Source organism: Xenopus tropicalis, chromosome 6, assembly GCF_000004195.4.
Source record: "Xenopus tropicalis strain Nigerian chromosome 6, UCB_Xtro_10.0, whole genome shotgun sequence".
In the NCBI taxonomy this organism is placed as follows: Eukaryota; Metazoa; Chordata; class Amphibia; order Anura; family Pipidae; genus Xenopus; species Xenopus tropicalis.
This window is the reverse complement of record NC_030682.2, coordinates 3,724,086-3,735,800: the sequence shown is the minus strand read 5'-3', so window position 1 is coordinate 3,735,800 and position 11,715 is coordinate 3,724,086. Positions and strand designations below refer to the sequence as shown.

The following is an 11,715-nucleotide window of genomic DNA, read 5'->3' as shown; positions in this document are numbered from 1 at the left end:
CTTCACAAGACCCAGACGCTCACTACAGAAAACCATAATCCTGGCAAAACCAGCTCAATACTATCACTACCCTAGCACAGCCAGCAGGCCAGAAAAACCACACCAGAACCTGGCAACAACTAGGATAATAACCCCACTAGTGCTGGGGCTAAGGAACTGACCCTTGTCACCTGCAAATCCACACTCACCAGCACACCCCGGCCTTTCCACTCTGTTCCACCTGGTGCACAGAATTTAGAGAGACGTCGGTACTCTCCACCACGATCCAAAATTGCACAAAATACCGGCACAACAGGATTTGTTTTAGCGGGATAAACCCTGCTGATTTAATAGTAGCAAACCATGTAACGTTTCGGGGGCACGCCCCTTCGTCAGACATAACGACCAGTGCAGCAGTGCAATATTTAAACTGTAGCAGCAATTAACATTTAATTAACTCATTTGTTCCCAATAAAATACATAAAAGCTCAGGGGTTAATTAGTCCATAGTCCAAAGTCCTTTACCCCTTGTGCTAATTTGAAAAATATCACCTGTAAAAAAACAATGCAGTATTTGAACTATAGCAGTAATGATTTCACACATTTAATTAATTCATTTGTTCCTGATACAATACATAGAAACTCAAGGGTTAATTAATCCCTAGTCCAAAACCCATTATCATTTGTGCTATGTGTGAAAGTTACCACCTAAGTGAATGGATACTGAAACCAAACAATGTTGCAACAAAGCAACTTTGAAAACTATGACAAGTAACATTTCCATGTAACCAAGGAGCTTAATAGGGAAGAAAGTCACTACTTTACCCTACATGACAGAAGGTGTAGAATCTGCCCCCGGTATATTCAAAATTCATCTCTGCAAATAAATAAAATAACATTAATCATAAATAACACAAAATTTTACAAGAAACAAGTCAAATTAAACTCTTCATTCAGGCCCCGGGGACCCTAGTTTGAAGAGCCCAAATCCAATATGATTCACGTTGCAAAAGAACCCTTTTCTTATCCTGCCCCGGATTAACTTCAATCTTTTCCAGTATCTGCCATCTTACTTGTGATACCCTGGGGCCCATGTCAAAAAAATGTTTTGCCAATGTAGTTTCCTTTCTTTTTTTATAATTTTTTTGATCAGTATTATCTGCTCCTGAACTGGTTTTAGTGATCTCCTCCTGTTTTGGTGGTGAATAATTACGAATAGTAGATTTATGTTCATTCAAACGTGTTTTAATAGGTCTGCCTGTTTGCCCCACATAAGCAAGCCCACAAGGGCATTTAATACAATATATTACATCCGAACTGTTACATGTAGAATACCCCCGAATCGGTAGCTTAGAGCCCCTCAAGGGATGGGACGCGAAATCCCCTGGAATGATGCCATTACAATGGCCACAATTTAAGCATGGGTGGGTGCCTTTCAATCTCCCCTCTCGTCTACTTTTGATTTTCTTTGTCTCTGATTTTATTAAGTCACCAATAGCTTTAGCCTTTCTATAGGAGAATAATGGGGGTTCACTAAAAAGTTTCCCATATCTGAGGTCAGATTTTAATATCCCCCAGTATTTAAGCATTGCCCTTTTGACCAACCCTGAATTGACATCATATGTTGAAACAAATGGGATATGATATCCTTTTCCTGCTGTTCTGCTGTTCTTTTTTAATAAACTTTCCCTGGGGATAAGTTTTACCTCATCTCTGGCCCTTAGGAGTTCACTCTCCTTGTAACCTTTTTCCAAAAATTTGTCACCTGCAGGCATCTACTCCACAGCTCAATGGGAGCAGCTCACAAAAAAGTGGACAACCGTGGAGCCAACAAGCGCTGATGTAACATGCAGAAGTCCAACTGTATAGCGACGCTGCAGCACTCAAAGCCCACTGAGCCCAACCAAACTGGGGAACATAAGAAGCTAATGAACCAGCAATACTGGTATAAGCACTGTGCAAGCAACTGCTGATGCTAAAACAACTAACAGTCTGCACACCATTCTGAACCAAAAAGTCAAAATCCATATAGCCAATGGCACAGAAGCCAGGCAATGCATATCAAAACAATGTTGCACGAGCTAGCTGGCCTGAATGCACAACTGGTGTGCCAATGCAACAACCACACAGACAAAACCCTGAGAGGGAAGGCTGCTAGCACACACGCCATAACACCAAAACAACCAAACATTGCCAAACACCGAATGTGAATCCATGTATGAGCACTCCCGCTGCAAGCATGCCAACTTTTGGAGCACTAAACCAAGTCAGAAGTCCCGGGAGGCAATGACCCTAGTCTTCTCTAGAACTGCCAGAGAGCAAGGCCCAAAACAGGGGCCAGCGGACACACGGGCCACGACACACACCAGCGGACCAAGGTCCACGACACACACCAGCGGACACGCAACCCAAGGGCCAAGACAGGGGCCAGTGGACACGCAGGCCATGACACACACCAGTGGACACAGCCCAAGAGCCAAAACAGGGGCCAGCAGACACATGGGCCAAGAGCCACAACACACCAGCAGACCAAGGGCCACAACACACACCAGCAGACACGCAGGTCAAGGGCCAAGATGGGCCAGTAGACACACGGAAACACAAAAAGCAAAATGGCACTCGGGGCTAGAGGAAAATAATTCCTTTTAAAAAAATTTTATTTGCGAAAAATGCTTTTTTGCATTTTTCGTAAATAAAGATTTTTTAAAAATAATTATTTTCCTCTAGCCCTGAGTGCCATTTTACTTTTTGTGTTTCCATTGGTTTTGGGAGGGTGCCGATCCCTCCAGCAGTGTGCACCGGGTGTTCAATTTTGGAGAGCTAGGGTGTGCGGTAAAGGCCTCTGTTGTACCAGCGGACACATGGGCCAAGGGCCAAAACAGGGGCCAGCAGACACATGGGCCAAGGGTCAAAACGGGGGCCAGTGGACATGGGCCAAGGGCCAAAACAGGGGCCAGCAGACACACGGGCCAAGGGCCAAAACGGGGGCCAGTGGACATGGGCCAAGGGCCAAAACAGTGGCCAGTGGACACGCGGGCCAAGGGCCAAAACAGGGGCCAGCGAACACGCAGGCCAAGGGCCAAAACAGGGGCCAGCGGACATGCGGGCCAAGGGCCAAAACAGGGGCCAGTGGACACAGGAGATAGAAAGGAGGCAGTAGTTCCTGCCTATCCACCCAAACATGGGATTGCTAAGGAGGATGGGAACCAGGCAGCCACCAACACTCAGTGGGAGAGGTTGAACTACAACTAGGCTCACACCTGAGCCACCAGATAGAAAAGAAATCTATATAGAGAAACATATGAGTAATACAGGTATAGGACCCATTATCCAGAATGCTCGGGACCAAGGGTATTCCGGATAAGGGGTCTTTCCGTAATTTGGATCTCCATACCTTAAGTCTACAAAAAAATTAATAAAACATTAATTAAACGCAATAGGATTGTTTTGCATCCAATAAGGGTTATTTATATCTTAGTTGGGATGAATTACAAGGTTCTGTTTTATTTCTACATAAAAAAAGGAAATCAGTTTTAAAATTCTGAATTATTTGCTTATAATGGAGTCTATGGGAGACGGGCTTTCCGTAATTCGGAGCTTTCTGCATAACGGGTTTCCGGATAAGGGGTCCGATACCTGTACTGTAAAAAAGCACAGTAAACCTGTCTGCCCCGAAGAATTCAGGCTCCCAATAACACTCAAAATGACAAAGACCCAAAGGAAAACAAGATCCTTACCAGATAGCACTGGCTTGGTGGAAAAAAGCAAATCCCTGTTAGAACCCCAAGAAGGTTACTTATAGGGAACATGCACATAATATAACAATACTGATAGAGCAGCGCAGCCCCAACCAGTGCTGGGAGTGCCTGGTAATATCAGCAGCACAAATACCTGCTGTGTCTGCCCAGAGAACTCAGGCTCAGGATAAAAAACTAGCAAGGTGCCCCAGTAATACACACGCAGCTAGCCAGAAAGCATTGCCTGTCAGCAGAATGCAAACTCCAGTAAAGCCTGGGGAAGGCTGCTAATTGAGAGCACACAATATGAGAGAGGCAGGAGATACCATACTGCTGCAGCAGTGCAACACCCACAGCTATAGCACCTGGTGTGGAAATGTGGGGAAAAACCCCACCCCTGTAGCCTACCCAATAGGCATCAGTTTGAATACTGTGCGTAGTTGGGCGTAGCGCAGGGGGGCTATTTTAGCACAAGGCTAGGCCCATGGGTATGCCCACACCTGCATTTCTTCCCAATAGGCGTCAATTTGAACATTTTGCATATTTGGGGCATCAGGTAAATTCTTCTCCATTACCCAGGAAACTTCCCTCTGTGTCTGCACAGAAGTGTAAAAAAAAAAACCTACCCCTGTCCGGTAGGACAAAAAATAACAGTGGTGAGGAGGAAGTCAGGTGGTCTTATAGGTAAGGATTCATTTTAATTGGCTTGGTATAGGTCCTACCTCCTGTGGGGGAGGGGCGATGCTACCCATGTGTACTGACATGTTGGGATGCAGAAGAAAAAGGCTTTAAACTCCTTTCTGAGATGCTGCTGTGACTGTGACTATTACTTGGCTGATGTGTGGGACAGGCTCACCGGCACCGACGTATGAACGTTTGGAGGGGGGAGTGCTAATAATATTGAGTTGAATGTCTGGCAGTGCTGGGGGGGCACTTACTCATTAGCATAACCTGGTGATGTCATTGAGTGACAAGCAGAACTGTGCAATAACAGCCCAAGCCCCTCCCCCATGGTAGTGAGGGCAATAACCCCCTCATGGATATGGCAAGGATGGCTAACAAAGGGTTAAGTTTAGGTACAGGGATGGGCAGGTAACAGATTGGTATGTTCCAGCCAATCATAATCATCTGGTCACTTGGATTGGATTCCATGCCGCTTGGCACCTTAAGTTCTTGCAGCCCACTATTTCCTGGGCAGATGGACCAGACTTGGGCATTCCCATTATCTGTGCTTAAGTCATAGCTCTGATCCTCTCTAACCAGCAGCCAGTCCACTGGTGATGGGAGATCCTCCTCTCTCTCCTCCATGCAACCTTTTTCACCTTCTGCCAGTCCAGAACCCTCAGCACTTCTGACACATTGGCCATTGCAAACACATTATAATCCACTAAGAATGATTTTTTACTTGATAGGCCCTCAGCCTCTGCCAATCCAGCAGGTTTGCAGCAACTCCTCTCAGGTTCTGCCAGCCCAGGGGTCACACAGCACCCGGACTCCACACAAAAAGGGGTTTCACTTGGAGAGGCCGCAGCCTCTGCCAATTCCCCACTCTTGGGTTCTGCCAGCCCAGGGGTCACACAGCACCCGGACTCCACACAAAAAGGGGTTTCACTTGGGGAGGCCTCAGCCTCTGCCAATTCCCCACTCTTGGGTTCTGCCAGCCCAGGGATCAAACAGCACCCGGACTCCACACAGACAGGGGTTTCACTGGGGGAGGCTGCAGGAGGCATCCCTTGTGTAACATCTCCTTGCCTCAGGTTAAACATATCAGTAGGTCCTGGTTCTCCAGGGCAATACATTTTAGTCATTTGTGAGGTCTTTTGTTCCTCTCCCGCCCCAGCACTGATTGAACTCGGGTGAGAATGAGAATCTCTGGGGCGGACTGTACCCAGAACTGGCTTTGCCTGCTCAAATCAGAATAAATTATGGGCGTGTGCCAGTATTTCTTCCCTACAATGATCTTCAAATGGTAGGATCCCCACATAGTCTCTTATAATATCCAGTTCCCGGTAAACCAGTTCAGCCAGTCAGTCCTTCCTTTCCTCTGTATCATTCATACCAATATATTTAAATCGGCATCTATAGAGGTCCCAGAACTCCCCCTCTGGGGCACCCACAAGGTGTTGTAGTTACAGAAGCCCAGCGGGTCCCAGAGCTCTTGCCATTGCTCCCAGCTGTGGGGCCGCACCGTGTAGGGACTGTATTTGTATCTCCCACCTGCTTGGTCCATGGGGCTCTGCAGGGCATAGTAACCTGCCTCCAGGTGTGCCTCCATCCTCACCAGATCCTGGGATCTGTAGGGATCTGTGGAGTCCAGCCATCATCTGCGTAGCTGAAGGTATCCCATGGGCCACTGTATATTCCAGGTGGAGCTTCCCTGATGCAAGAATGGATTAGGGAGTTGGAAGTCTGTTCCCCCAGTGCCCTAGTCCCCTATCCCACCGCTTGCCCCAGTGTGTCACATAATGGGGGGTCCCTGTATAATAGGGCTGGGGGAGTGAATTCTGGGCCGGGGGTGAGTGAGAGGGGGGGGGAATATGTAGGAATCACATATTAAGCCCAGATACAGGGAGTTACAGAATAATTACAAAAATAAAACTCTTACCCGCACCCCCTGGCTCTCCCAACAGTGACGTTTGGTGCACAGACGCTGGGGGGGTCGGCTCCCTCCCAAACAGTCTCACAAACACCCAGCGCTGGCACCCAAAGCAATTATAAGCCGGGCAAGTCCTTCCAAGGTTATTGTGAATGAGCAACATTTCAGGGCACAAAAGCCAGTGCTTAGTGTTTCTTAGTTACAGAATAATGACATTTAGTTGAGCAAACACAGTAACTGCACAGAGACATGTACTGAATATACATCTTGTGACTCTCCCACTTACAGGCAGTAACAGTCTCTCAGTGCCAGGCAGTCTCTCAGTGCCAGGCAGTCTCTCATGGCTGGAAGCTGCAGGCCAGGCAGTTTCTCAGTGCTGGGCAGTCTCTCATGGCTGGAAGCTGCAGACCGGGCAGTCTCTCAGTGCCGGGCAGTCTCTCAGTGCCAGGCAGTCTCTCATGGCTGGAAGCTGCAGGCCAGGCAGTTTCTCAGTGCCGGGCAGTCTCTCATGTCTGGAAGCTGCAGGCCGGGCAGTCTCTCAGTGCTGGGGAGTGCAGGCCGGGCAGTCTCTCAGTGCTGGGGAGTGCAGGCCGGGCAGTCTCTCAGTGCTGGGGAGTGCAGGCTGGGCAGTCTCTCAGTGCTGGGGAGTGCAGGCCGGGCAGTCTCTCGGTGCTGGGGAGTGCAGGCCGGACAGTCTCTCAGTGCTGGGGAGTGCAGGCCGGGCAGTCTCTCAGTGCAGGCTGGGCAGTCTCTCAATGCTGGGGAGTGTAGGCCGGGCAGTCTCTCAGTGCTGGGGAGTGCAGGCCGGACAGTTTCTCGGTGCTGGGGAGTGCAGGCTGGGCAGTCTCTCAGTGCTGGGGAGTGCATTCCGAACAGTCTCTCAGTGCTGGGGAGTGCAGGCTGGGCAGTCTCTCAGTGCTGGGGAGTGCAGGCCGGGCAGTCTCTCAGTGCTGGGGAGTGCAGGCCGGACAGTCTCTCAGTGCTGGGGAGTGCAGGCCGGGCAGTCTCTCAGTGCTGGGGAGTGCAGGCCGGGCAGTCTCTCAGTGCTGGGGAGTGCAGGCCGGGCAGTCTCTCAGTGCTGGGGAGTGCAGGCCGGGCAGTCTCTCAGTGCTGGGGAGTGCAGGCGGGGCAGTCTCTCAGTGCTGGGGAGTGCAGGCCGGGCAGTCTCTCAGTGCTGGGGAGTGCAGGCCGGGAAGTCTCTCAGTGCTGGGGAGTGCAGGCCGGGCAGTCTCTCAGTGCTGGGGAGTGCAGGCGGGGCAGTCTCTCAGTGCTGGGGAGTGCAGGCGGGGCAGTCTCTCAGTGCTGGGGAGTACAGGCCGGGCAGTCTCTCAGTGCTGGGGAGTGCAGGCTGGGCAGTCTCTCAGTGCTGGGGAGTACAGGCCGGGCAGTCTCTCAGTGCTGGGGAGTACAGGCCGGGCAGTCTCTCAGTGCTGGGGAGTACAGGCCGGGCAGTCTCTCAGTGCTGGGGAGTACAGGCCGGGCAGTCTCTCAGTGCTGGGGAGTGCAGGCTGGGCAGTCTCTCAGTGCTGGGGAGTGCAGGCCGGGCAGTCTCTCAGTGCTGGAAGGAGAATTCACTGCTTGGTACAAGGGAGAAAGTGCAGAGCTGCTCCCTGATACACTGACACATAACATTTATAGAGGACTTAGTGATTAAGGCCCATAAGTACATTTACACATTTCTCCTAATAGTAATTAGTTGGTTCTGGAATGCTTTGAAGATGATGGTTTCATCTTTGGAAAAGAACCGGGGTGTCTCCATTTACCTGCCTGTGGGAAATAGTGGCACCCCCAGTATATTTACTATACTATATACATCTACACTGTCCAACACTGGGAGCAACTGGGAACTGGCTTCCCTTGGTTTATGGGTAATAATAAGCTTCTTACAGCTCAGTGTGTTGCTCTTTATTCTGTTGCTATGGGGAATCCCTGGGGGATTTCATTGGCCTATTTTCTAGTTTTTTTCAAACCCTGTGTTTAGTGAGCCGACCCCATCAGGCACATACAGAATATAAATATAAATTCCCTTTGCTCTCCCTCTTTTCAGGGTTTAGTGATTATTGTACATTGTCCCTGTTCCATAAGAAGCCCTTATTCCATTCAGGGCAGGTGAATGGTTTCTTCCCAGTATGAACCCATTTATGAGTGTCATGCCAGGCACCATATGGCCCTGACCTGGCAAAGGGTTAAACTCTAGCCCCATCTGGTCTCCTGCAGAGACCCTTAGTTAAATATGCATTTAGGGGCTGCGGGAAGGGGGCAACTCCAGCAGAGGGAGCAGACTATCCGTATCCAGCCATTTGGTGGGCGGGAAACCTGGGGCTATTGCTTTCTTTGATCTGTGATCAAATAGACCAGCTGGCCTAGAGCAGCAGGGGGGTGCAGCTATCAGAAAATATGAATTATAGAAAGGGGTCCATATCTCCGCTGCTTTAGGGTCCACATCCTCATAAATCACATAGGATTTATGAGGAGGCCCCAGGCTTCCCAATGATACCAAACAGGAGCAGCCTATACCCATCCGTGAGGAAGGATTCTGGGGGACTGGGACATGAGACACCCCCCATGTTTGGTATCATTTTGATCGCCCCCCATATGGGTTAAAACAAGCCCCTATTGTCATAATAATATTGGGTACTGGAAAGTACCAATATTATATGACCAGAAACGGGCAGAAGTACAGCTCTCTACAGGGGGGTCCTGTGACACACCCCCGGGCACTCCCTCCTCATGAATACAGTAATGAGGGAGGGGCCCAGGGCACAGACCCAGGTGCCAGTAACTCATATTTGGGGCATCCATGTTCTTTTGGATTGTGAGTTCACTGTTCATAACTCCGGCCTCAGGAGGCACAAGATCCCGGTAACGTTTCTCTGTGTTTTTATCCCCGTTTATTTTATTGACTGTTTTGCATGTATATGTCTCCTTTATAACATCTTTTAATGCACTGTTTACCCTTGTAATATTAAATATAAAACTTAATAAGTTCTGTCCTTTGGCTCTATATCAATTCCCACGTACCTCGTATGACCGCTCAGGCCTAGAGGGTTACTAATTGCTTGGCTGTGTGCATGCTAATTAGCTAGGGGGCTGTCAGTAGGGCAGTGTGTGTGTAAAGTACCCGTGGCTGCTGGTGTGTGTGGGCGGAAGTAGTAGAACTATCCCTCACTACAGTAGGAATGTTTGTGTATGATATATTCGGGTAACTAGGTTTCTATCGCCTGTTAATGATAGATGGTGGCAGCGAATAGTTGTATTTGGGGCGGTGGTTTGTTTGGGGGTGCTTGGTATTAGTCTAACCTGTGTGAAAGGTGACAAGTGTAACCCCTTGTTCCCAGTCCCGGTGTCAGGCGCGTCTGTGAGTGGCGTTTCCCTGACACCGGTGAATGTACTTTTTATTTGTTTTTCATAGGTAAGGAGGGTACAGAAGAGAAAAAAGGGAAGGGAATAAAAGATAAATATTCATATAAAGGTACAATAAGTCAAGCTTTGGTACGTTGTCTTTTTAAGCATAAGTAGCATTATTACAGATTTTCTGATACCTGATATGATCACAAAATAATAATTCAGAGGCATATTTCAGTTGTTTAGAAAAAAATTTCTGGTAATAGTAACATCAGATGTTCATCATTTTTGTACATAATTAAAGCTATCATTTTGGAGATGCAATCTGGAGGAGTCAATTATTGGTTTTTATTTATTACAGTCTTGGAATTCCGACCAATGTCTCCAATTTTTGAAGTGTTTAGCTATATTGCCTACTTTATAGGGTATAGATTCTGCCATATTTTTGGTTTCATTTAGTAATTGCAACTATTCTTGTATTGTAGGTATGTGTCTGTTGTTTTCCATTTTCTGGGAATGATTGCTTTGGCCGTAGTTATAATATATTTAATCAGAGGGGTTTTTATTGTTTTATTTCTGCCTGTATCATATAGTAACATTACTATTGAGGAGTTAAGTATTATTTCATTTGGAAATATTTGATCAATTACCTCTTGAATGTGGTTCCAATACTTTTCAAGTTTTTTACATTTGAATCATATATGTTCAAATGATCCACTCTCCAAGTTGCATCTCCAGCATAAATCTGACACATTGTACATATTTTTAAGTTTAACCAGGGTATAGTACCACCTGGATAGGATTTTGTAATTAAACTCTTGCAATTTTGTGGATGTAAATTTTCTCCCAAGTTTCTTGTGTAAGTGATAGGTTAAGCTCATTTTCCCATTTAATAGCAAAAGGAGCTTTACTGTTGTTTTTTCTTATTAATTTCTTATAGGTGAATGATAGACTTCTAGTTATTTGGGATTTTCTCTCAATTATGTCTTCTAGCCAGGTAAGATCTCTCTGTTTGTTTACTATTTCTAGGGAATGAATATATTTTGTTATTTGTTTATATATAATTTGGGAGTTGGTGTTTACTCCTAGTTTGTTGTTTATTTTTTCTAGTGGAAGTATTGCATTATTTTCTATGAAGTCTTTTATTGTAATTGGCTTGGTTTTATTTTCTGACCAAATCTTAAGTGTTTCATTTTCTATACCCGATTGAAATTCTGGGTTGTTCCTTAAGGGTATTAGTAGAGATAGATAGGGGGAGAGGTCGTACTCCTTATTTAATTTATGCCAACATTTTATAGTTGGGTATACCGTTAATTCTGTTTTGTTGACTTTTGTAATTTGTACATTTTTGGTCCATATCAAAGTAGATAAAGACTTGATATTGTCTCCTTTTTCTGCATTGGTACTTGGAGATATCTGACTTGCATTGTTCCATAGGATTATTCTAGCTAGTTGTGATGCATTATAGTAAGTTTCTATACATGGGAGGCCTAGACCTCCCATATCTTTTGTTCTTGTTAATGTTTTGTATGATATTCTAGGTTTAGTGTTTTTCCAAATAAACTGAGAAATTTTCGTTTTAATTTTAGGAAAGAACATTTTTGGGATATCTATTGGCATATTTTGGAGAACATATAATATTTTGGGAAGTATTAACATTTTAACAATGTTAATATGCTCGACCCAGGATATACAAATGTTAGAACATTTTTGAATGTCTTTATCTATTGTATCAAAGATAGGTAAATAGTTTTTTTGATATAGTAATTTTTCGTTCTGAGTTACAAATATTCACAAATTTTTTATTCCGTCTCTGGCCCATTTAAAGGAAAAGTTTCTTTTAAGTATGTGAACTTTTGGTTTCAATGTTGTGATATTTAGAATTTCAGATTTATTGTAATTTATTTAAGTTACATAAGTGGCTAAAAGTGTTTATTTGTTTCATTAGGTTTGGCAATGTGGTATGGGGTTGAGTTATATAAAATAAAAGATCATCTGCGAATGCCAAGACCTTATGATCCATGTTGGATGTTTTTAATCCTTTAATATTAGGGTTTT

The 11,715-nt window shown here is 46.0% G+C and overlaps 1 protein-coding gene across 1 annotated transcript in view; it reads right to left on the bottom strand.

Annotated features, from left to right (window-relative positions):
- Positions 1–3,712: 3,712 nt before the first annotated feature.
- LOC116411531 overlaps positions 3,713–11,715 on the bottom strand; it is a 41,938-nt gene continuing 33,935 nt past the window's right edge. Inside the window, exons 2-4 of the mRNA XM_031903955.1 lie at positions 5,266–5,433; positions 4,797–5,038; positions 3,713–3,751 (exon numbers count right to left, since the gene is read on the bottom strand). Coding sequence (XP_031759815.1) covers positions 3,713–3,751; positions 4,797–5,038; positions 5,266–5,433 — 449 coding nt within the window. The remainder of the gene's footprint in view (positions 3,752–4,796; positions 5,039–5,265; positions 5,434–11,715) is intronic.